Source organism: Halichondria panicea, chromosome 16 (genome assembly GCF_963675165.1).
Source record: "Halichondria panicea chromosome 16, odHalPani1.1, whole genome shotgun sequence".
NCBI lineage: Eukaryota > Metazoa > Porifera > Demospongiae > Suberitida > Halichondriidae > Halichondria > Halichondria panicea.
In genome coordinates, this window is record NC_087392.1 from 2,909,953 (window position 1) to 2,933,459 (window position 23,507).

Genomic DNA, 23,507 nt, shown 5'->3' on the forward strand with positions numbered 1-23,507 from the left:
AACATAATATATATGGTCACATCAACAAAAATCAGCAGTAAACACAAAGAATAATGATTTTGCTAATAATTATGTATTCTATGTAAGTGTGTAATGTCACATACCAAGCTATGCAGGTTCTCCTGGCTTTCTCCTATACACTGCAATTTTGCCTGCATTTGGAACAGGCTTCATGTTCTCCTTGACAGTGCTGTATTTTGGTGGCTTGTCCCTGAGGTAATACAGCTTGGCCCGACGTCTTTTCTCAAGCTTCAAAACTTTAATTTCTTTAATGGCTGGGGAATACAGTTCAAACATTATCTCCACACCAATACCATCTATGACGTTCCTCATGGTAAAAGTAGATCCCAGGGTGTTCACTTTTCTTCTTGCTATGCATATTCCTACAAACTTGGACTCGCCTCTTGGAGAGAACGGGTCAGCTCTAGTAACCAAGAGATAGCTACCAGCTGTGAAAAATGGGATTCGCGAGTTTACCTTTCGCTTTGTAATGTCTGACTGGTTGAGAAAGTTCAAAAGGTTCGTGTTGGCTTCTTTCGGATTATCACACACTCCACTTTTCAACTTCGCCACAGTGCGGGAAGAATCAGTCATAAGAATAGACCTTACAACATCGTATTGGCTTCTTCGAGCTTGATGGAAACTGCCAGGTAAAGAGCTTGTACACAACAGTCCTATATAAACAGGAATACAAAACATAAAGAATGAATTTTACATCGACCTTCTTACCGATTTACAGTGCCCACTTAAAAAACAGTGGGCACATTTTGTTTGGAACCCAAACATTTCAGTCTAAGCTGGTGCTTTATTAAATATGTGCTACAGCTAGATAGTGATTAATTTTGTGGCGACCACATCAACTCTACAGTACTTAAATCAACAGGTAGATCTATTAATTAAACATGCACACATATCATGTAGATGCTATCCAACTCTAGGTCTGTGTGTTGACATACTTTGGGCCCAATAATGGCCTGGAATAGAGAAGAATTGATGAAAGATCCTCTGAACCCCTCTAGCTGACATTTTGACCATGGCCATGTGGCAGAAGCCAGAGTTCTCGCTGACCACACCCCCTGTGGCTGTATGGAGCTGGGAGAAGATGAATCACAAACCACTAAGAGCTGGAGGCAAGAGGCGATCTGTTCGTCTGAAAGAGAGATCTAGAGTCGAATCAAAGGTAAGCATACAATTGCAAGAATTCTCGGATGTACATGCTCTCAGTACTATGATTATGATATACACTATGATTTCTGCAGCCTGATGCCCAAAGCCCTGTTCCCAACGTTACATCTCATGGAAAGTTCCATCTCTTAACTCCACCTCCATTTTCTTTGTCGTTTGGCTCAGAACCCAGCAGCAGTGAAGTTGTGCAGTTTTTGGAACATTTTGACGATTATGCATTAGTATCGAGCACTCCTCTTGATAGCAAAAAAATACCCCCTTCTAAGAATTATCCCTTAAAGCAGTCGCTGTTCGATTTATCCAACATTGATGGCTCTAAAAACCAGTCAGCATCTTTTCTCACTACTCCTACAAAACCATCAAAAAACAATCTCCAACTCTCATCATGGGGCATTCCACAACATGTGCTTGATCAATACGCCATAAGGGGAATCACCACTATGTTCCCGTGGCAGGCAGAGTGCCTCACTATACCCGGTGTTTTAGAAGGAGGAAATCTTGTCTTTTCTGCTCCAACTAGCGCTGGAAAAACTTTGGTAGCTGAACTCCTTGCTCTGAAGTGTGCTCTAGAACTGAAGAGGAAAGTGATTATTGTTCTTCCTTTTGTTAGTATTGCTCACGAGAAGTCAAACTATTTGAAACAAGTGTTTGAGCCATCTGGAGTCAAAGTGGGTGGTTTCATAGGCAACCAAGCACCAGCTGGAGGATTTGCATCAGTGGATATTGCTATTTGTACCATAGAAAAAGCTAACAGCCTTGTAAACCGTCTTCTAGAGGATGGTACAGCCCATTTGCTTGGGCTGGTTGTAGTAGATGAACTACACATGGTAGGGGATCCGTACAGAGGATATTTACTTGAACTTTTGTTGACTAAACTTTTATATGTCTCTAAAAAGCAAGCACGAAAATCAAACGAAGAAGTAGCACACTCACATTCGTCCATTCAGCTAGTGGGTATGAGTGCCACACTTCCTAACCTAGACATGCTAGCCAGCTGGCTAGGAGCACAGCTCTTCCATACTGATTTTAGGCCTGTGCCTCTGCAAGAAATGGTTAAAGTTGGACCTACATTGTTTGACATTGGCTTCAAGGCACTGAGAACATATGATCCGTCTGAGTCGTTGCCTGGTGATGAAGACGATATCCTTCTAATTTGTCGAGAAACTGTTTCCAAAGGGCACTCCGTTCTCATTTTCTGTCCAACTAAAGCTTGGTGTGAGAACTTGTGCCTGACTCTCGGGCAAGCGAAAGTAGTTGAAGTCAACAAAGAACTATCAAAAGCTTTGACAGGAGTGTGTGAGCAGCTGCGTAGGACACAAGTTGGAATTGATCCGGCATTGGAGCGCTCAGTTCCAAATGGTGTGGGCTTTCACCATGCTGGTCTAACAATGGAAGAAAGAGAAATAGTGGAAGGAGCATATCGACAGTCGCACTTGAAAGTGCTGGTAGCTACCTCGACGCTCTCATCAGGAGTCAACCTTCCAGCACGACTGGTTGTTATTCGAACACCTTTTTTCCAGAGGTCACTTCTGGATGTTCTCGTGTATAAACAGATGGTGGGAAGAGCTGGACGGAAAGGAATTGACGAATCAGGAGAGAGTATTCTCATATGCAAACCGAGTGAGCGTTCAAAAGTTGTTGGAATGCTAAAAGCAGCACCCAAACCTGTAACAAGTTGCCTGAGTTCCCCTTCGACGTCCATGAAAGATGTTAGTGCAAATCTCAGTGCTATGAAGAGAGCTCTTTTAGAAGTCATTACCAGCTCAACAGCCAACACTGTATCAGAATTACAGTCTTACACCTCATGTACTCTTCTCTATGCCGAGATAACAAAAGATCAATCAGCTAAGAATGTCAAGCTTGAAGATGTTTCTCAATCGGCTTTGGAACTTCTAAAACAAAATGAATTCATATCCTCCCACTCGAACCAGCCTCACAGTGAAGAAATCCAGAAGGAGCTGTCTTACTACGCCACCCAGTTTGGGGCTGCTACTGTGGCATCTTCTCTGTCTCCTGATGAAGCTCTTGTAGTGCTCGGAGATCTTCTGAAAGCAAGAAAAAACTTTGTGCTGGAGAATGAATTGCACATCATCTACTTGGTTAGTTTATATAGTGTGTGCCAGATTGTACAGTGAGAAATATTTCTTCGTTAATTCTCGTAGTGATAACTTGACTATGTTATCAACACATGTACATGTCCCATGATACTACGAATTCTTTGCCTACAGGTTACTCCTGTGTATGTGCAGAACCAGTGGCCAACTATCGACTGGTACAAGTACTTCTGCTTATGGGAAAGACTTCCACCTCCCATGAAGCATGTTGCAGAGATTCTAGGTGTTCGAGAGTCCTTCTTAGCCCAAGCCGTTCAGGGCAGGTTGCCAGAAAGAACTCCTGCACAAAAAGAAACGCTTCGAATTCACAGACGATTCTACACTGCACTAGCCCTCCATGACCTTGTCCACGAGGCTCCCATTATCTACGTCACCAGACGATATGGGGCAACAAAGGGGTTGCTACAGACTCTACAAAGTGCAGCCGGTACATTTGCTGGGATGGTGACAGTATTTTGCAACAAGCTCGGCTGGAAAAATCTTGAACTTCTCCTTTCACAATTCCAGAGCAGGCTGTTGTTTGGTATCGAAAGAGAACTATGTGACCTCGTTAAGATATCTTTGCTAAATGGATTCCGAGCTCGTGCTCTCTACAATGCTGGTTTTCACAGTCTCCCAGCTCTGGCAACTGCCAACCCTTTACTGATTGAGAACTGTCTACGATCTGCTGTCCCGTTCAAGAGCCAAAAGAATTCAGGAGCAGCTGGCGAGGGAACTTGTACAACCTGGTGTGCTAAACTGAGGCAAGGCTTGAGTGAGGAGAAAGCTGCCAAGCAGATTGTAGAAGAAGCACAGAAAATCATATCTTCTGAGCTCAATTTACCTGCTTCAGCTTGGAAAAGACAAATTACGGTGAATAGTGAACTGAAGAAGCAGCCTTTAAAATTTTCGGGGATGAAGTTCCAGAAATCTAAGAAAATCAGGAAGAGTCCCAATTTAGGTGAAATTGCCGACGAGCTAAGTACTAAGAAACAAAAGATTGTGCAGCCATTAGATAATCTTGGTACCGCAACCCCTTCTCATGTTATCACCACGGCAAGGGAACCCATGAGGCCCTCTTTACCTCCCCTTATAACAAATAATGTAGTAGAGCCGGTCAAACAGCCACAAGCAAACACATCCTCCCAACCCAAAAGTGTGATTGCCACTCCAATGGACACATCTGCTCTACATTTCATCGAAGACTCTCTCATTAGCTTTTCTCCGATCCTCTCCCTTGATCCCAGCCAGAGTTCTTCTATCAAAGAGCAGTACAAACGAGAGAAACTCACACCCAGGGAGAGCCCAGAGCCGCTGCTGATTGTTCCAGATAGCTTTATGGACAATTCTTTCAGTTTCAGCTTTGACACCTACGAGAAGATTGATGCTGCCTGTCGTGCCGAAGGCTCAACTAGCCTGGTTCGATCACCAGTGGAATTAGTACGACCACATAGGGGGGTTGAAATTACAAAATCAACACCCCCCAAAACAATATTACCCCTTTCGACAGTTGATGTGGCAGTTGAAACTATAGCTGAATCCCCAGTTGAGATTTTGGCTAACGATGTAAAATTATTGCAAGGTGAAGTTAGTGTTATTGCCGAGTCACCAGCTGCATGTGGTAGTGATCACCAAACAGACCGAGCCAAGGCAAGCTTATTTAAGACACCAACAAGAAAGACCTTTGGACCAATTAATGTCACCTCATCTCCACTATGTCTTCGGGAGTTGTCCTCACTTTGTTCCAGTCAACTGACACAGTCTGGGGTGACCATCATCGACATAACCTCTAACAAGACCCTTTTCGATACTTTTGTCTCAGAATGCCTTGAGCAGTCATCTCTTTCTTTTTCTGTTGCCGTAATGCGGACAGATCAGAGTAACGGAATTGGTTGCACAATCATTGAAATGCCTGTTCAAAGGGGAATTATTCTTCCTGGTGGGAATGAGCAAGTTGTTGGAATTGCTTTCTGTTGGGGAGAGCTCGATGTTTACTACATGTCACTCTGTAAGTCTGTGGAGTGTGTATCTCTAGATAGTCGCAATGAGGCAATCACTAGGATATTCACTAAATCAAACCAAGAGCAACGATTAATCGCCTATGACATGAAGAGACATGTGAAGTACCTAGCTCTCACATGTGGAATACTGCCTGCTAGAGTTGCATTAGACCCAAAAGTTGGAGATTGGCTGCTCAATCCAGACCAGAAAGAAAAGACTATTCATCGTATGGTTCTTCAGTATCTTCCTGACCAGCCCTCAATGTCAGAAGATGACGATGAAGATCAAGTACCTCTCTCCAACTTGGCCACCCATGCCAGTGACCCACAGATAAAAGCATCAGCTGAGTCAGTGCTAGCATTCCTGCTCACCTCAAAGGTGGAGGCTCTCCTTAAAACAGAAGGACTCCACAAACCATTTATTGAAGTTGAGATGCCATCCTTGCTGGTCCTTGCAAAGCTAGAACTCAATGGCATAGGCTTCTCCCCAGAGGAGTGCACTATAGTTAAAAATGCAATGCAGAAACGGATCTCAGAGTTAGAAAAAGAAGCCTACACACTCGCACACCATACTTTTTCTTTGACATCACCAGAGGATGTGGCCCAAGTACTTTTTATTGAACTGAAACTTCCACATGGAGGAGAAAGTGGGAAAAAAACACTGGGTGCTAATACTAGAAGAAAGCGAGCTACTAATATGAGCACTGCTAAAAGTATCTTGGAGAAGATCACTTCTTTACACCCACTGCCTGGGATTGTTCTCGAGTGGAGAAGAATATCATCCACTGTCTCCAATATGGTGTTTCCTCTCTTTAAAGAAGCTGTATCTCATAAAGACATAAAGTCCATCAGGATCCATCCTAAGGTTCAAGTTCATACGGCTACTGGACGAGTTACCATGTCGAATCCCAGTTTGCAAATGGTACCAAAGGAGTTTGAAATTGGGACCAAGCTTTCCTTTACTTCCCTGCAAGCACCATCACTTTTCTCTGACAGTCAGTACTTGGAAGTGTGCCAGAGAAGCACTGATGAATGTGAAGACAAGCTACCATCTTCAGTTTCTATGAGGAATGTGTTTGTGCCTTTCAAGGGAGGAGTATTCTTAGCTGCAGACTATTCCCAACTTGAGCTACGGATCTTAGCACACATGTCAAAAGACAAGAAACTCATTAAATTTCTCAATCACGATGGAGATGTTTTTCGGTTGATAGCCAGTGAATGGCTAGGTATACTTCCTGATGAAGTTGGAGACAAGCAGAGGCAAGAAACCAAGCAGATTTGTTACGGGATGCTCTATGGAATAGGTGCAAAGGCACTAGGAGAACAACTGGGTCTTGACGAGAATGATGCAGCTCAATTTATAGAGAGTTTTAAGATGAAGTACCCAGCAATGAAACGGTTCATTAAAGAGACTGTTCAAAATTGCAAGGAGAATGGCTACATTTGCACCTTGCTTGGAAGAAAACGATATCTTCCTGGCATACACTCCACAAATGTTCATGCTCGTGCACAGGCAGAAAGACAGGCAGTAAACTCCTCTATTCAAGGTTCTGCCGCGGATTTGGTGAAGACAGCTATGATTAAGATTGATAGAGTGTTAGAAGATATTTTCCCCTCTACTGTGTTGACCTCCGCAGCTCGGACAGTTTCTAGTGGTGCTTATTTTGTTCTACAGCTCCATGATGAGTTATTGTACGAAGTTGCTGAAAAGGACCTGCCACAAGTTGCAAGAATAGTTAAAGAAGGTATGGAAAACGCTATGAAACTGACTGTTAAGTTCCCTGTTAAAGTTAAAAGTGGCTTATCTTGGGGACAGTTAGACGTTTACAATGTTCAATAACACTTCTTTTTAGCGCAACCACTTTTACATTAATTTGTGCTGACCATGTTTGCAAATGTGAATACAATAATTAAACTATGGTCCACATGTTTCTGGTTTTTTTGAGTCAGCATTCAGTTATATTTCGCACCGACCGAGCACTTGGGTCTAGCATTGTAAGTCCTAGCACACAGGAGGATTAAAATTATAATGTTCCTGCATAATTATTTGCTTTTCAGGCAGCAACAGTATGATATAATGCGAGCATATGAATTGTGTGTGTTCAATGGTAACGGATGACCTAATTAAAAATAACTTGTCTTAAGTCGATTTATATACCCTTAGCAAATGTGTATTCGAGGTTGAATTCCAGTGCCCAGGTGATTGCGCATTGCCTCATAGGGAGCAGTGTGAATGGAGCTTTGGAGTGGTTCAACTCCAGTGTGCACGCACACACATGCAGGTATTGTATGAAAATATAAGTGCAGTTATATCCCTGGTTAGATCTACCTTCACCTCTCAGCTTTTGGAGTGATCATTGGAGTGATCATAGCATAGATTCTCAGTGTGTTCTAGTTAATTGCGCATGCATGCGTATATAATTATGCTATAATTTGGCAGGTAATTATTTTTCAAAGGTAGACTCTATAGCTGTTTTTTGCAGACTCGTATTTTATATTGAACAGGCACTTTTGCAGTTGAAATGTTCCAGGCTTGGTGCAATTCACAAAACATATTATAGCCCTCGAAAATTACCCGCTATCCCAGTACTAGGCACATAGTATGTGTGCGTGCGTGTCCTCAGACTTCCTTACACCAACCTAATGGTGTGTTTTGGTTGCATGCATGTGTGTCCCGGCTCTGGAACTCTGTACAAATGGCATGCAGTGTACACTGTTTGCATGCATGTGTTGTATATTGTGCATGCATGCATGTGTCCCCTGGACATTAGGGTAAATTCCTTCAGACTGTGAGTTGCGTGTGCATCATACACGCACTTCTGCATGCATGGTTATGTATATGGGTGCATGCATGTATGCATGTGCCCCCTAGAAACTCCTTACGTAGAGATAAATTCCTTACACGTGCAGTGTACGTTGTGTATACATGCATGAATGCATGCACATGTCATTGTCAATATGTCCTAAAAGTTCCTTACATAAATTATAATTATATTGTGTGCAGGTGTGTCATTGTATATATATATATATATATGTCCTGAAATTTCCTTACATACATGTATATACATATTATATATAAGGAGAAATTCCTTACAAATAATAATTATTGTAGTTCCAATTTCATACATGTGGGTGTGCATCACATGTGTGTATGCCCTGAACGTTCCTTATACATAAGGAGAAATTCCAATATAATTTGTTTTATAGTGTCCAATTTCATTGTGTATATACGTGCATGAATCCTGAAAGTTCCTTACATATAAGGAGAAATTCCTTACAAATAATTAGATCGACCAATTTAATTGTGTATAATTATAATATTATTATATACATCATGCATGCATGTGGGTGTGCATGCATCACATGTGTGTATGTCCTGAAAGTTCCTTGCATAAGGAGAAATTCCTTACAAATTGTGTACAATTATATATAGCACTGAAACATAATTGGATGCAGGAACGCAAATTAAGAAGATATAATTATATCTGTACACATTGCTATTTATTACAATCAGGTAATTGATATCACATGCATGCACATAATTATATACCCTAACCCTATACATCTATTTGTTGATTAGCATGATGTGATTTACTGCCAGAAAAAAGAGAATGAAAACGCAGAACAAATTATATAGTCAGTCACATTTGTAACTCTACACAATGTTTATCGAATTATTAAGTTTCATGAGTCAATACTGAAAGTACATTTCCATTTCCTTGGCATTCTGAGACATGGTACTTATTGTACAAAAATTAATATCGTATTGGGATAATTAAATTGTAGCTAGTTACATTATTGAGATTCTCCTCCACCATTCTCCGTAGCAGTCTCTTCCTCGTTCTTTATTTCCTCCCTGAGAGGCCCTTCCGTCTCTGACCATCCTTCAACAACTACTTATCCACTGAACGATACTGTCTGAATGTTTATCAATCAACCTAAAATCCTCTGTATGGGAACATCAAAGTTAGCTTTGAAAATAGACCTGATTCTGAATAGCCAACACTTTCTTTTCCAGAAAATTGACAATTTTAAAGAACGCCGTAATACTACCAATTACGTTTTTAATTTTGGATGTTAATTCCTAACTCCAATAATGAACTCTCTTTTGAGATGCATTGCAAACTAGTATCACCTTGGTATTCTGAGAGCTGCACTGATGGCTGTATTGTACGAGTTCCACCAGCCGAGGTACTGGACCAGAGAGATGACGCTGATGGCCACACCCACAACCACTTGGATGTCCACCTGGGTGGTCACTCGACGACGGTAATAGTAATAGTGACGAACGATACTTGCTCTGTGGGGGGGGCAGTAACTTATTGTGTGAGTGTGTGTGGTGGGCGTATGATGTGAATGGTGCTATTATATAACAACTATTTACTACCTAAGAATGCATCTCTCTAGCTATCCAATTAACATACAAACAGAGAATTGCCATTAGAGTAGCCATGGTAAAGTTGTCACCAATTGCAGGGGAAATGTCTCTAGTTACTAGTAGGTGGTGAGTAATAACTACCTCCTAGCCCTGTACCTACCAGGGTTCTCAAGCATGTAGTCATAGTTTGCTCGCTCTCTCCTAAACATCCTTCAGTGTATCTCGTAGGCCGTGCTGATGAGCTGGAACCTCTCCCTAGAGCCCTCAGCCTGGGGGGGAGTGAGGTATTAGGGGCAAACAAAGAAATGGAGAGCATGAGGGGAGGGGGTACATACAATGTGTCTACACTGTGCAATTCACTTTACTACGGCACCACATTTTGTGATGGTTTAGGACTAGCTGTATATCTACTGAGACTAACCAATTCTTCCTCTGTTACCTTGTTCTTGTCAGGATGGTACTCCAGTGCCAGGTGTCGATAAGCTCTCCTCATCTCAGCCGTAACCAAGCAACAGTGTGTGAGCACAGTCAATAGCTCCACCATAGATAGAGTAGAGAGGGATTGGCAACGGAAGTGGTTCACGTGATGCTTCTACAATTAATTCTATGTGGTAGCTCAGAAACAATCCGTGTTTTGCTTTTACCCCGGGAACTTGATAATAAGTTTCCCGGGAAACTTATTGAGCCATATGCATGCGTCTCAAAAACTTAAAAAAGTGCCCCTCTGATCGATGATGAGTATCATTTGGAAATATAATCCTGATTGTCGTGAAGTAGCTAGTCTAACACAGAGCGATTTGTCATGCTTGTGTTAGTTTAGCTACTATGATATAGCTAAGGTTCTGTCACTAAGTAGTTACGTTGCTAAAAGAACAAGGAAAAGTTGCACAGCTTAGTGCAGTCAACTCAACTTACTATAGCTCCTTCACTGCATGGCTAACAGTAGCCACAGTTAGGCTGACTAGCGCTAGCTATAAATGTGTCAGCTGTGACATCTTTAGGGACTGACGAGGAATAATTATCAGCTAGTCAGGTGCAATTCTATTGGCCTAAATAATAGGTAGAAACGGCTCATACAGATAATTATACTGATAAACCTGTTTCTATAAATCACAACATCTCAGCATGCATATCTAACCAGCTCTAAAATGATTTACATGCATTGAACTAGCTAGCCAAATCTAAATCTCCAACCCCACACACTCGTCAATAGTGAGTGTAGGGACTGACCGTCATAGCAGCTCTCTATGCCACAGTAGAGTCCCTCTAGGGGACCAGCAGCACTGGAGAACAACGCTGACAGAGCACAGGACACCAGGATCTAGGAGAACAGTGTCTTCATCAGAGAGAACTGTCCATGAGCTGGAGGAGGGTCGTTTATGCTGACATTGCAATAGTCTATAAGGGGGAGGGGCTGATTACTGCATATGAGAGCCATAATTATATAACAGTAAAATAAACAATCAATAAATAGTTGTTGAGATACTAATTTTATGCACAGTTGATTGATTTCCATTGTTACTTCCCCCAATCACAATGCACTCAGTTGGAGACAGTGACACAGTGGCAGCGCCTACTATAGGAGATGGTAGATCATCAATGTAGAGCCAGGAGTCCATCGAGGATGAGTAGGCGTAGATCATTTGAGTGGCTTCATCACTATTCAGCCCACCAACAGCAAAGAGGGTGTCGGATATCGTTACAGGGGAGGGCCGCTGAGACGGTGAGTTGGATATTGTATTCCAGACAGAGTTGGCTTTGTTGGCACTCCCATCATCCTGTCGGTCTGTTGAGATGAGCTTGTTGACTTGAGCAGCACACACCTTGTTGAGATTTTTGAAGCCATATCCCCCCATTAGGTACACTGTATTGTTGTAGACAATTCCTCTTTGGCCAGCACAAGCATACGGTAGTCTGTCTGTCTCACTCCACTGGGATGTGCTGATGTTGTAGATCTCAATATTATCAGTGAGGCCACCAGAGTCCAAGAAACCTCCTGCTACGACCAAATGTGTTGGGAGACTAACGACAGCTGGTGAATCCTTCGCTGTGGGCATAGGTGGGATTGTCTGTTTCCAGTTCCTTCCTTCGTTAAACACATGTACTACGTTGGATGAATCCATACCGCCAACTGCTACCAGTTCACCTTTGACCTCCCCTAGACCAAAATAGCGTACAGGAAGTCTGGGCAGAGTTGTCCAGACGTCTTGTGGCGGATCGTAACAGTGGACACAGTACAAGTCATCATCATCATCACAGAATCCTCCACCATAGTAGACTTTTCCATTGATGGTTACCACTCGCCCACGAGACATCTCCACTGGAGCCTCAGAGCACTGACTGTAGGACAACTGAACCTGTAGGGACTGGAGAACACAGAGAGTCAATAACTTGTGTGTTGCATGTAATTAGGAGCATTTGGAATGTAACGCTAATCTCATAATTATAACATCAGATGACAATTAAGTAGAATTACGTGTATCAAATTATACGAGTATCCAACAGTGACACAATTAAATAAACAAGATTGGCGCTTCTTTTAAAGTGGTGATTAGTATACTGTATAACAACGTAAAGTCACATATGGATATAACCCACAAGGCCATTCCATACGTCGCCACTAGACTTCATTTTACAAGCCGCGGTGTAATATAATTATATTACACCGCGGCTTGTAAAATGAAGTGGAAGTTAACTTCCATCCTAATTATCTAGGTCTAATGCAAAAATTGAAGTATATTTGGCGCTCAATTGGAACAGTAGACTTGGGTGGCGATACAATAGGAGAAAAGACAGTATCATAATTATTTTAGCTGTGTGTAATATAATGTTGATGAGCTCACCTGTGGTTTGCTGGTCAGGTAATCTCTAGTTTTTGTGAGTTGGTCATTCAAACTCTGAATGTCGGCTTCCTTCTTATGAAGGGAGGTGTCCTTGGAGGCAAGCATTAAATCTTTGTGAGCAATAGTCGAATCTTTGTGAGCGATAATAGAGTTTTTGTCTGCAACTTGTTGCTCCACCTCTTCAGTGAGTTGCTTACATCGAGTTTCTAACCTAGAGATGGTAGTATCCTTAAAATTCACCAGTGCATCTTTTGTGGCAGCCAATGATTCTTTGAGCTCCAATTCAACTCTGAGACCTTCTATCTCCATACTTCGTTCAGTTAAAAGTTGCTTAATTTCCACTGAGTGGACCAACTGCATACGCTCGACAGTGTTTTCGCTTTTTTCCTCTTGTCGTCTTTTCTCCTCCGCCAGTACCTCAATCTCTCTTGCTTTCTCCTGGATTACCGAGTACTTCCTCGCAACCTCCTCCTCAAGCTCCCTCTTCTCTGTCAGTAGGGCACTCACTCGCTGGAGCATCTCCACTCTGTTCTCAAAGGAGGGAGGGTGTTCAAGTACCACATGCACCATCCGACCCACTATCTCCGCTGCTCTAGGCCTTTGCTGAGGGTTGTTGCTGAGACAGCGAATGATGAGGTCCATTAGAGGGTAATTTGGGGAAATCATTCGAAGAAATTCTTCACGTCGTTCAGCTTCCGTCATTGGTATCAGTCTTTCAGGATTAGCAGGATCGATTCTGGTGGGGCCGATACTAGGTAGTGGCCACTCCGCTGTGAAGGTGTGAATCATCATGATCCCAAAGGAGAACACATCCACACTGGTGTTGTAGTGGGGGTCGGCAACCATCACTTCAGGGGGCATGTACGCTGGGGTGCCGGGGGTCTCTGTCATTCGACTCACTTGAAGGGGGGTTAGGTTCAATATTCGAGCAACCCCCAGATCAGATATCTTGGCTGTCATGCTGGTGGACAAGAGAACATTGTTGGCTGAGAGGTCTCTGTGCACAATGCCTGGTGTTTGGCCATGGAGGTAGACCAGGCCCAGTGATACGTCATGGAGGATGGAGAAGTTGATCTCATCGGGGAGAATACCGTAGCGCTCGAGACAGCTGGTCAAGTTGGTGGGGAGGAACTCCATGACTAGGATGGGGAACTGAGAGCCTTCCTCAAAACAGACTCCAAGAAACTGGACAATGTTTGGGTGCCTAGTTTGACTGAGCAGTTGACACTCCTCCAGATACCTTCGTGCTGCATGTCCGATTCCAGTCTCATAGAGAACTCGGTAAAGCTTCTTGCCGGCACATTTCAGTCCTCGATACTCTAGCTCCATGACAACAGCATAGGAACCATGTCCCAACTCATTCTCAGTGATGCGAATTTGTTTCAGAGTGAACTGCTCGAAAGCTTGTGGATTTACAGCCATTGTCTTCGTTACTGTGTGTGAATAGAAAAAGCAAGCAATATTTAATAGGCAATCCAGCTAATTATACAGAGAATCAATCCTTCAGCTTTGTAATTAGCTATTGCATGCATAGAATGTACGTAGCATTATTAGCTGCCTTACAGGACCATATGCAGTTACACTAACTACCTTACCCTAGCTAGCTGTAAAGAGAGCTTGATCTTGGTCTCAAATCATGTATCAAATGACAATTATTTATACTGATGGCTCACAGATTTCTCTCACTGAGTCATGCATGCACACTGTTTCACTTGAGCCTAGAATAATTATTTCTCAGTAAACAAGTGACAAAGTTGGAGGGTCTCAACTCTCAAACAAGAGTACAGTACAGCAGAGATAGATCCTTACTTTATCTCTGAGTACAGGAGCCTAGAGAGGCTAGTGGCCTATGTGCTTCCCTTTCCTGTGACCAAATCAGAGACCACAAATCCATAAATTACTCTAGCCACACCCCCTGAACACTGAACTTGTGAATAGCTAAAGTTTAAAGAATATCAAGATGAGTGGTATACTAGACTCCATGAAGTCAGCTTTTAGCACATCAGGAGAGGATGAGAGTGACACATCTGGCATTTTCTCAAATGTAGATGAATGTGATTCTTCAGTGTCAGACATGCTCGCTATATCTTTCAATGTATTGTTGTCCAGCTGTTAACAGCTTTTACTGGTTTAATACACCCATTCAGAACCATTCTACGAATGTTTAGTGTTTAGTCTGGCTACAGTACATGTAGGTGGCTGTTAGGGTAAAATGTTAGACAGTCTAGAAGATACTCATGTTTTTGGTGTTTCTCAGCCTAGGCAAAGTGGTTTAGGCCTACCCAAGCTCTCTCTGAAGCAGAGGATCATTGGATTTTGTATCTCTATCACCATAGCAGCAGCCTTCGGTATTCTTGTAAGTCTCATCTGTATGACCAATGACACATGAATATTGTTCTATGGCGCCCATTTATCTTAGATTCATTAATTTTAGAGTAGATCCTTCTAACCTTGAGTTTCATACTGATGTTTGTAGGGCTGCATGTTGATGTTCATTTTTTGTGTCTGCAGGCATGTCTCTTAGTTCTTATTCCGGGGGCTGGCCTTACCCTATTTGGCATCTTCTTTACTATCAGCACAATAGCTGGCCTGTTCTGGTGAGTTTTATCATACTGATGAGTTTTGTCATACCAGACCTCACGAATGGGATAACGGTTATATAGTATGGTTGGGGGTACACCTCATATTGTTGTATACATAATTATAAAACTTCCATTATTTTTATGCAGCACCTTTTTCCTAGTGGGGCCAATAGAGCAAGCAAAGAAGATGTACGACCCAAAGAACCCGATTGGGATGGCAGTGAAGATCATCTGCGCCATTACTCTTGTCCTCATGTTTGCTCTGGCTTTTTGTGCAGTGTTCTGGGTATGTGAGCATGACTTGTACACATACACCATCCCGTTCAAGAAACTACCCTCCACACACTCATTAATATCATGCCTGCACACACACACACACCAACAGTGGAACGTTCAACTTCTTTCTCTTTTGTTTTGCATCGGAGAATTTGTGGCTCTCGTCATGTAAGTTGGTGTTACCATACATGGTTTCTGTCAGCGCTTAATTCATTTTTTATGTCTTTTTACAGATATTCAATCACACTTATTCCATTTGCCACGTAAGTTATTATTTATCTCGGTTACACATACATTACATGGTCAATACACAGGATTTTGGGGGGGGGGGGGGGAACACGGGTGTGTACAATATAGTTTTATAGCAGTATGGTGTGAGGGATATAATTAAACTAGGTATACGCACACGCATGATTAGCTTCTCGCAGAGTTGTATTTGAGTACAATTTTAGGAGAAAGAAGGAGAGTAGACTTGCTAGAGAGTATAGAGAAGGAGATTTGGATGAAATAGCAAATACATATTACAGTCTCTTAAGGTTACGGTATACTAATTGAAGGCCTCCGGTCAAAAACGGTGATAAAACGCATTCCGTATATTTCGAGAAAACGGAGGTCAAAGTTCGCGACCAAATTTTTTTGCGACCTTTGACCTTTATTAAAAACTATCATAACTTTCTAGCTAGTTGCTTTTGACTGTTCATATTGCAGCTGGAGCTTCTTTGATCTATGCAGAATAAGTTAGTGCAGTAATGTTGATTTTGTCTGAATATTGTTTAATAGCCCTTCTTTACCGGAGCCCTTCAATTGCTCATGAATAATTCATAAGATATTTATTTTCTTTATTTCTCATCACTACATTATTTTTGTAACTAGCAATGATTATCAATGAAAAGAGAACATGAAACAATGCTAGCTATTATTGTAGCTAAAAGTATCAATGTCTTATAATCCAATGAAGTGGTCTGAGGTCAGCTGGAAAAAACTGAAAATTTTAGCGTCAAGTTTTATTGACTGCATAGCTTCCAGGTTGTCTTTCTGACCAGTATTCGATGCCTAAAGACTTACTGGAGGGCGACTCGAAGAGATCTTGTTCATAGAGACCTTACAGCAAAAAATATATCCTTGTTACTACTCTACAGTCGCCATATTAGCCTACAAAAACAGCTAGAAATGGCCGTAACTTTGTTTCGGAAAAACTCTTCGAGTCGCCCTGCCCCTTTATTCGTATAATAAGAAACAGCAGACTATACGGTAAGGAGGGGTTTCCTGATGCTTAGAATTGACGCCAAGTGACCATTGCCAGATGAGAGCCATTTTACTAGTGTACTGCATTGAACACCCACGCAAATTTGAGCGTGGGTGGAACAGTGTACCGTAACCGAACTCTGCTATCCTCTTTCCAAGAGTAGTAGTGTCGTTGTTGGCTTTGTTCATGTTAGACTCGTATATATCTACAACCTAAGCTAGCTCTTCCAGCTAGTACGTAATTTTTATTCTCTGCATAATTATGCCAATAGTAGATCAGTTTGAGATTAACCGAACGTAGCTACACCCAATTCTGCATTCCGCATTCCTGAGCGTGACATGCATACATAAATACAAAGGTTTTCTGAGATATGATGCAGTATTAGTTGCCTCGCGCCTTAAAAACGTTGAGGAAACAACAGACAGTGATGTGCTGAAGGCAATCCTGTAAAGGCAGGTTAGGTTACCTGACAAAAAAAACGTTTATACACTTGTATACTTATAGTCACTCAACCTAGTTGGGCGGAGTCAAACCCCACGCTTCGCGAGTGAGGTTACAGGACTGGTATTTTGCGGCACTTGTTGCACGGACATTTAAAATGAAAAGTCCAGGGACTATCGAGTCAAAATGTACACAAATTGCAGCCACAGGAATTCCTTGATTTGTTTCTTAATTGTGTGAGAGTTAAGTGTCGATTGAAGGCAGGCTGTTCCAAAGTCTGTTATATAGCTTTTAAAGATACAAATTTAACGTCTTCTGATTATGCCAGTACTGGGTAATTTTGGGTACCCGTAATTTTCATGGGGTAAAAAATGTGTTATTTAAAAAAAGTTTACCTACAAAAAAACGTGGTTACCAGAACGCATGAAATGCAGTGCATGTAATGAAGTAAACAAAATATTTACTCACGAAAATCACCGTTCTCAAATTACCCGCTATTTTATAGTATTAATTTATTGTGTGTGCATAACCCGGAGTTAACCATCTGAGTGAAATATTAATTTTAGGCATTTGGAAAGTAATCATCAATGAATGCTTGTATGGCCTTTATGTACGTTTTTCTTAGTGGTGTTTTGTATAGCATCTTACTATCAGTGGACAGTGTCAGTCAGAGCAACGAAGATCTTAAATCGAGACTTAACCGTATAGCGTGAAATTTTCGAGGCACTTAAATTTCGTGGAATGGCCTCAATCTAAAAGCATTTTGTTGAATAAATTTCGTAGTTGACTGCTTACCCAAAGAAAGTCGACATCTGTGAGTTGCAGGAAGTGTTTGTGACTCAAATTCCTTATTATCTCCAGGTCAAAGTTCAATTGCGTGTTACCTGCCAATTAAAAAGCATTGGGCTATTTTAGCTGCCAAGAGTCTGATTTTCGTGCACTGGTTACTATTTAAATTTTGATTTAGGTTAATTAACTTATCGTTTCAGCTTCATAATCTCCAGGAGGGATCATATGAGTATCACTTCGGTTGATGTGCTATTGAGCTTTGACAAGGATATAGTAATTAAGGGATGTGGTGCTCAAGACTCGCGGATGTCGTACCTCTTCTGCTGCTTACCGAAAGACTCCCAGGCCACACCGTTAATCTTTGCACGTTATAGCAGATAAAGAACAAGGACTAATTTTTGTGTAGCATTGCTACACAGAAAACATTATCCCCTCAAAATTTTGCGCTATACGGTGTAAACAGTTCTATGTTCTAAAACATGATCTAGTGTGCCTAGGTTCTATGATTTAGCTGTTCTTAAGTCGTTACGTCTGCCATATCATATCCATGTCTTGTGTGTTGTTTCTTGGAAGTGCTTTTGTTGGTAAGGGATGTGTCCAATCCACACCTTTTACGTCTCATAAACTTTTGTATTCAATATTTTTCACTGTTGTGTACATGCATGTTATTCTTACTCTGGGTTTTTGCACATTTCTATTGTATATGAAAAGACCCATGTAAACTTATTGAATTGTCTCTGCAGAACACTTATTCATCGTGGTGTGAGGAGTATGACATGACCAGGAGCCATTATCAACTATAATTATGTGTGTTGATCCAAAATCTATATAATGTGTTATGTTGTCTTATTAATTATTATTATGCTGTAACCACAATTCAATTACTATTTTAATATAATTATACTTCATGTAAATTGTCACGAAATATGCTAAAGAAACACAATCACACATTTAAACACTACAAGCTATTGCTATAACAAAAAATCAGCTGTAAAGTTGTGGCACTTTATTAATACAATAATATACTATAATAACTGTGCTATTTTATGTGGGAAAGGCGACATCATCGTTATGCTTCTGATACTGGACATTCCTGCCTACTTTATACGAACCACGCCCCACACCACACACACAGCGGCATATGCAGATAACAAGCAAGGTCAGCAGGAAACCAATGATCATGCCTCCAAACAACAGACCAATTCCAACGCCAATGATCTCTCTGTCCTTGAGGAGGAGCTGATCCTGAATGTTGTTGGGAGGAGGACAAGTGGCAGGAATAGCAGTGTTGGGGGCTTGAGTGGGCATGTCACAGTTGCTTGGCACGGCTCGGCCCTGACCACTAATGTGGATCGAAGGGGCCACAGTGATGTTGGGAGGGATAGTGATGGTGAATGGACGTGAGGAGTTGCTGGTACCCTTGATAAGTAGTTGCAGTGCCATATCTGCATGTGCAAAATGCAACGTCTGTTAGCTCAATTGCAGGCATAAGACAACAGGAAATAACTATTATAATTATGGTGAACAGAATAAGCAGCCAATTAAGTGTACCGAAATTTAATAGCCAACCTGCAATATCATTAAGGTTGCAGGGTTTCTCTACTATCATTGCCCCTAACTCATTTAGAACAGAAGTTAGTGCATAATGTACCTGAATTGATTCTCTCCTCTTGAGGGGTTGTGGCAATAGTGGTCAGGTTTGCAATGTGCACATGAACAAAGATGGCACTACCATTGGATCTAATTACCTAATATGAAAAAAAATAAATGAGACACAGTAGATGGGTGACTGCAGCACTTACACTGACGCTTGCGATCTGGAGAGGGGACACTCCAGTATAATTGCTGATGCTTTCACGAATATTCTCCCTGAAATCTGCCAAGTTAAAGCCAGTAAGAGATCCAGGAATTATTAGCACGACAGATATAACATTATCATCATCATAACAGGACGAAACATCATAAGCATCATAGGGAGGACGCTGAGTGGAAACATCAAAGAAATCGTACGGCAGTGATCTCCATTTACTTAGGACGGAGCCGTTGTAGTAGGTGGTGAAGTTGCCACTGATCTTTGCCCTGACGACAACTGGCAGGGTAGATACGGAGTGGCCATTTACAACAATAGTTTTTGGGCGTGTGAAAAATATTTCGAACACAGCATTAGTGACATTCACGCCATTGGGAAACTCTTCAAAGTCTCGTACAGATACCCATGAATCAACAACAATCCCTCTAACGGTGGACACACCCTCATAGGAATAGTTGTACAAGTTGTCAAGGAGATTCAACTGATTGGGTGAAGCAATGTGGGGTGTGTCTGAGTTGATATCAAAGTCGAAACGCAATCCACCAGTAATATTAGAAAGAGGAGATGCAGTACATTTGTTAGTGTTTTGGGTGATTTGGAACTGCACTCCTTGGTTGAAATCGTGCACAAAGGTAGTTGGACCATCTCGGTTATAGAAATCAAGTCGGGACAGGTTACGTTGGTAATCATAGTATTCCTGCAATTACAAGCAATACAATAAAACATGCATATAAACTTCACAATTCAATGTGAAACAAAAATACCATTGATAACATAAGTGAAAACGTAACATGCATCTACAATCACAATGATTATAATTCAACACTAACAACCCACGTACCTCTATAGTAGCAACAACAGGACTGCCCATATATTCCGTTACAACTTCTATTCTTGCAAAAAAGGAGTCTGAAAGAGTAGGCAAAGACTGTCCAGGCAAACGACCTTTACAGGCCAATCCAGAAGGCACTTTGAATACGTCATCTGGAACTGATTCAGGCCCAGATTGGAAGTTTATAAAACTGTAGACATTGTAGGCATTATCGACTCCACGCGGAGTGGAAAAACTTGCATTCAAGTTAAACTCAACAGGGATCATAACGGACATGTCTAGTTGGCCACCATAGGTCCAGTTGGACTGAGAAGCAAAGTAGTAATTGACAAGATAAGAGTTGTTGGGAAGAGCCACACAAGACTGCCAACGGTACACAGGAATACCACGAATCACATCAGATCCTTGATATATGGTAGAGCTATTTTCACGGATTCTTTCGAGGAAAGCAGCGGGTGACCCAATGTGGACAGTGCCATTCATTTCGTTGAAACCAAAAATCCGGGACAAGAAAGACGGAGAATTAGGAGTAGTTTCGTACACTCTGCAATCACTTCCGTCACGGTCAGGCATAATGAAAACTTCTCCAAGAGTGTAATCGTAAATTCCTGTCGTTTTTGTACCATTGAAATCGGTCTCAATTTTCCCTCTATCTCCAACTTGATCGTAGTACTCGGTGATAACACGGGACTGAGATCTCTGAAGAAGGTTACCTTCAATTGTGGCAGCAAACTGGTTAGGGATGTCCGGTAGTGGAGGACCAGAATTTGGAAAATCAACTGGGTCACATATCTGCATCAGTTGACCACTGACTAGCAGACATGGAAGGACATAAAGCAGAGCAAAAGCCACAGATTGCATGGCTGTGAAGTGAAAAGATTGTATGGATAAGTTCAAGACTAGACTAAGTATAACTTACTTGGCCTTTCTTGCTGGGAGGTTGTTGCTGCAGTCTTGTACACCGTGCAAATTGATGCATAATCAACCACAACATGTGACCTGGGGAACTCCCCCACATAGATGTGACCCCCGCCCCTTTAAATGTCGCCCATCCAAATTCTTGTTTAGACAAAAGGGTGGAAAAAATCTCTTTCATTCAACCCTGAGTTTGTAAAGCTACTATCTATTCAGATTGTGAGTTACTTTTTGTGTGTGAACATGCTCTTGTTGTAGCTTTACATAACAAGGTGTTCTCTATTTAGCATGTTACATCTTGCTCATGTTTTATTTATGAGCTAGCTAACTTGTCACAGAACGATATTCATTTGCTGCTGATTACTGTAGCTAATTGAGTGCTCGCCTCCTATCCTGCAGACAGCAGAATACATCTTTGCGGTGTTTGACGTTTGGCAAGCAAAGTGCGAGGAGATTATAATATAATAATGGAAGAGTACCAGGCAAACGGCGGGAATGGAGCGTACCCACAACCTGGAGCTGCAGATAGCAACCCCTCTCCTGCACAGCAGCATGTACAGAGCCCAGGCCCATTGCAAAGCCCCACCACAACTATGCCCACCAAAAGTCCACTCGATGTTCCTACCAATCCCATTTTCTCCAAGGATGGCCATCTCCATGCTCAGTTCTCTCCCACTCTCCATTATGGTGGTGCAGCTATGCACCCTGGTGCGCCTATTGCTTTACATCAAGTGCTGAGGCCCAACGTCCCCCTGCAACCTCCTCCGTTGGGACGAATGCGCCATATCCCTCCACCAATTCCGCTGATTGCAGCTAACATAAACAGCAATGGAGAGATTCGTTCTCCTCTGACACAGTTCCCTCCAGGATACATCCCCATGTCTTCGCCTAACACCACGATGCCCTATCAGCCCGTTATACAGAGCCCACACACCCATCGCACGATTCCACAAGGACAACAGCCAGATCCCGACTCAACAGAAGTTAAAGACCTCGAGACTTTTGCAATTGAATTCAAGCAGCGTCGAATAAAGCTTGGCTACACTCAAACGAACGTCGGCCAAGCACTTGCTGAAGTTCACGGTACTGATTTTAGTCAAACTACAATCTGCAGATTCGAAAACTTGCAGCTAAGTTTCAAAAATGCTCAAAAGTTGAAGCCGATCCTCGAAAAATGGCTGGAAGAAGCCGAGAAGCTTGGAGCTAAGCATCACAAAGAGGAGGAGCAGTCCCCTGAGAGGAGACGAAAGAGGCGCACATCAATTGGTGTTGCTGCAAAAGAAACGTTAGAGAGACATTTTATTGGTCAACCGAAGCCAAGCTCAAGTGATATAGGCAAGGTGGCAGATGTTCTCAATCTTGACAAGGAGGTGGTACGTGTTTGGTTTTGCAACCGGCGACAAAGAGAAAAGAGAGTCAGGCATTCCGTAAGCAGCCCCACAAAAGATGGCAGTCCAACTACTCCTAATTCAGCTAGATAAGGTGCTAGACAAACAGTTTTTTGTACTATATAGTTATGCATGCATTGTCGATGATCTATTTTACATTACTTTAATATTGTGGACTACCCAAAACTTTTGTGATTTTAATATAAGAATTATGATAACATTAGTATGAACTGTAAAAAAACTGTATGACAATCAACTCTAATGTTCAGTATTAAAATGGGGAGCCCATTGCAGTATACCATACATCGCTAAAAAATGGGTGGAACAAAATGATTATGTGATTTGAAATTAAGTCAAACATCCACCATATAGCTAGTGCAATGTAGAAACAAACATAACAAACGTGTCAATCAGCTGTTAGAAGGGTATGTGCCCTAAATCTGCTCTAAATGCTATGAAAGTGATAAATGTCAGTAACTATAGCCTCACACGTACCAGCATGAATGTAGCTAGGACTCACTGTAAGATAAATCACATTACATGTTTGAGTAGATTCATTTGTAAATCCCAAGACTTCATAGGGGAGGGGGTTTTATGCATTGTATGAGAGTAAGGCACGAAGATCACAACAAGTAAGTGTGACCACAACTTCATAAGGGAAGGTATATTTATTGATGTTTGATAGGCTGTTGTTACTAGCTGTTCGTACTCTTGTTTGTACTCCTAGGA

The 23,507-nt window shown here is 41.9% G+C and overlaps 6 protein-coding genes across 10 annotated transcripts; 3 read left to right on the forward strand and 3 right to left on the reverse strand.

The window, feature by feature from the left end:
• Window positions 1-13: 13 nt before the first annotated feature.
• On the reverse strand, window positions 14-1,088 carry LOC135350323 (large ribosomal subunit protein bL19m-like). Its single transcript, XM_064549076.1, has 2 exons — window positions 957-1,088; window positions 14-674 (listed from the first exon to the last, which is right to left on the reverse strand). The coding sequence occupies exons 1-2, from the start codon at window positions 1,039-1,041 to the stop codon at window positions 109-111; spliced, it is 651 nt and encodes a 216-aa protein (XP_064405146.1). The 5' UTR covers window positions 1,042-1,088; the 3' UTR covers window positions 14-108.
• Window positions 1,034-7,198, forward strand: LOC135350286 (DNA polymerase theta-like). The gene is made up of 3 exons (XM_064549030.1): window positions 1,034-1,180; window positions 1,260-3,284; window positions 3,414-7,198. Exons 1-3 carry the CDS (start codon window positions 1,034-1,036, stop codon window positions 7,116-7,118), a joined length of 5,877 nt encoding a protein of 1,958 aa, XP_064405100.1. The 3' UTR covers window positions 7,119-7,198.
• Window positions 7,199-8,846: 1,648 nt separating this feature from the next.
• Window positions 8,847-14,388, reverse strand: LOC135350335 (serine/threonine-protein kinase 4-like). 4 transcript variants are annotated; one of them, XM_064549091.1, is made up of 7 exons: window positions 14,095-14,376; window positions 12,500-13,932; window positions 10,887-12,022; window positions 10,096-10,248; window positions 9,817-9,925; window positions 9,414-9,578; window positions 8,847-9,226 (listed from the first exon to the last, which is right to left on the reverse strand). In XM_064549091.1, exons 2-3 carry the CDS (start codon window positions 13,919-13,921, stop codon window positions 11,120-11,122), a joined length of 2,325 nt encoding a protein of 774 aa, XP_064405161.1. In that variant the 5' UTR covers window positions 13,922-13,932; window positions 14,095-14,376; the 3' UTR covers window positions 8,847-9,226; window positions 9,414-9,578; window positions 9,817-9,925; window positions 10,096-10,248; window positions 10,887-11,119. The 4 variants fall into 4 exon arrangements, with proteins under 4 accessions (XP_064405161.1, XP_064405160.1, XP_064405162.1 ...); XM_064549090.1 differs by having other exon boundaries at window positions 10,096-12,022; window positions 14,309-14,388; XM_064549092.1 differs by lacking the exon at window positions 10,096-10,248.
• Window positions 14,384-18,750, forward strand: LOC135350346 (vesicle transport protein SFT2B-like). Its single transcript, XM_064549105.1, has 7 exons — window positions 14,384-14,543; window positions 14,757-14,855; window positions 15,011-15,096; window positions 15,229-15,367; window positions 15,467-15,525; window positions 15,591-15,620; window positions 18,577-18,750. Exons 1-7 carry the CDS (start codon window positions 14,460-14,462, stop codon window positions 18,611-18,613), a joined length of 534 nt encoding a protein of 177 aa, XP_064405175.1. The 5' UTR covers window positions 14,384-14,459; the 3' UTR covers window positions 18,614-18,750.
• Window positions 18,710-21,500, reverse strand: LOC135350339 (uncharacterized). The gene is made up of 5 exons (XM_064549096.1): window positions 21,395-21,500; window positions 20,485-21,338; window positions 19,636-20,340; window positions 19,485-19,581; window positions 18,710-19,278 (listed from the first exon to the last, which is right to left on the reverse strand). The coding sequence occupies exons 2-5, from the start codon at window positions 21,334-21,336 to the stop codon at window positions 18,878-18,880; spliced, it is 2,055 nt and encodes a 684-aa protein (XP_064405166.1). The 5' UTR covers window positions 21,337-21,338; window positions 21,395-21,500; the 3' UTR covers window positions 18,710-18,877.
• LOC135350342 (pituitary-specific positive transcription factor 1-like) lies at window positions 21,470-23,040 on the forward strand. Of its 2 annotated transcripts, none has more exons than XM_064549102.1 (2): window positions 21,470-21,609; window positions 21,760-23,040. In XM_064549102.1, the coding sequence occupies exon 2, from the start codon at window positions 21,858-21,860 to the stop codon at window positions 22,869-22,871; it is 1,014 nt and encodes a 337-aa protein (XP_064405172.1). In that variant the 5' UTR covers window positions 21,470-21,609; window positions 21,760-21,857; the 3' UTR covers window positions 22,872-23,040. The 2 variants fall into 2 exon arrangements, with proteins under 2 accessions (XP_064405172.1, XP_064405171.1); XM_064549101.1 differs by having other exon boundaries at window positions 21,790-23,040.
• The last annotated feature ends 467 nt before the right edge of the window (window positions 23,041-23,507 follow it).

Excerpts from the sequence above, each read along its gene's own strand:
- LOC135350286 (XM_064549030.1), top strand. The coding sequence starts at position 1,034 with ATGGCCATGTGGCAGAAGCCAGAGTTCTCGCTGACCACACCCCCTGTG. Across the intron at positions 1,181-1,259 it reads GATCTAGAGTCGAATCAAAG|CCTGATGCCCAAAGCCCTGT; the intron begins GTAAGCATACAA and ends TGATTTCTGCAG. Across the intron at positions 3,285-3,413 it reads AATTGCACATCATCTACTTG|GTTACTCCTGTGTATGTGCA; the intron begins GTTAGTTTATAT and ends CTTTGCCTACAG.
- LOC135350323 (XM_064549076.1), bottom strand. The coding sequence starts at position 1,041 with ATGGCCATGGTCAAAATGTCAGCTAGAGGGGTTCAGAGGATCTTTCAT. Across the intron at positions 675-956 it reads AGGCCATTATTGGGCCCAAA|GACTGTTGTGTACAAGCTCT; the intron begins GTATGTCAACAC and ends CTGTTTATATAG.
- LOC135350335 (XM_064549090.1), bottom strand. The coding sequence starts at position 13,921 with ATGGCTGTAAATCCACAAGCTTTCGAGCAGTTCACTCTGAAACAAATT. Across the intron at positions 12,023-12,499 it reads ACCTGACCAGCAAACCACAG|TCCCTACAGGTTCAGTTGTC; the intron begins GTGAGCTCATCA and ends TGTGTTCTCCAG.
- LOC135350346 (XM_064549105.1), top strand. The coding sequence starts at position 14,460 with ATGAGTGGTATACTAGACTCCATGAAGTCAGCTTTTAGCACATCAGGA. Across the intron at positions 14,544-14,756 it reads CATCTGGCATTTTCTCAAAT|CCTAGGCAAAGTGGTTTAGG; the intron begins GTAGATGAATGT and ends GGTGTTTCTCAG. Across the intron at positions 15,368-15,466 it reads CTTTTTGTGCAGTGTTCTGG|TGGAACGTTCAACTTCTTTC; the intron begins GTATGTGAGCAT and ends ACACACCAACAG.
- LOC135350339 (XM_064549096.1), bottom strand. The coding sequence starts at position 21,336 with ATGCAATCTGTGGCTTTTGCTCTGCTTTATGTCCTTCCATGTCTGCTA. Across the intron at positions 20,341-20,484 it reads CTGTTGTTGCTACTATAGAG|GAATACTATGATTACCAACG; the intron begins GTACGTGGGTTG and ends TTGTAATTGCAG. Across the intron at positions 19,582-19,635 it reads TCCAGATCGCAAGCGTCAGT|GTAATTAGATCCAATGGTAG; the intron begins GTAAGTGCTGCA and ends TTTTCATATTAG.
- LOC135350342 (XM_064549102.1), top strand. The coding sequence starts at position 21,858 with ATGGAAGAGTACCAGGCAAACGGCGGGAATGGAGCGTACCCACAACCT.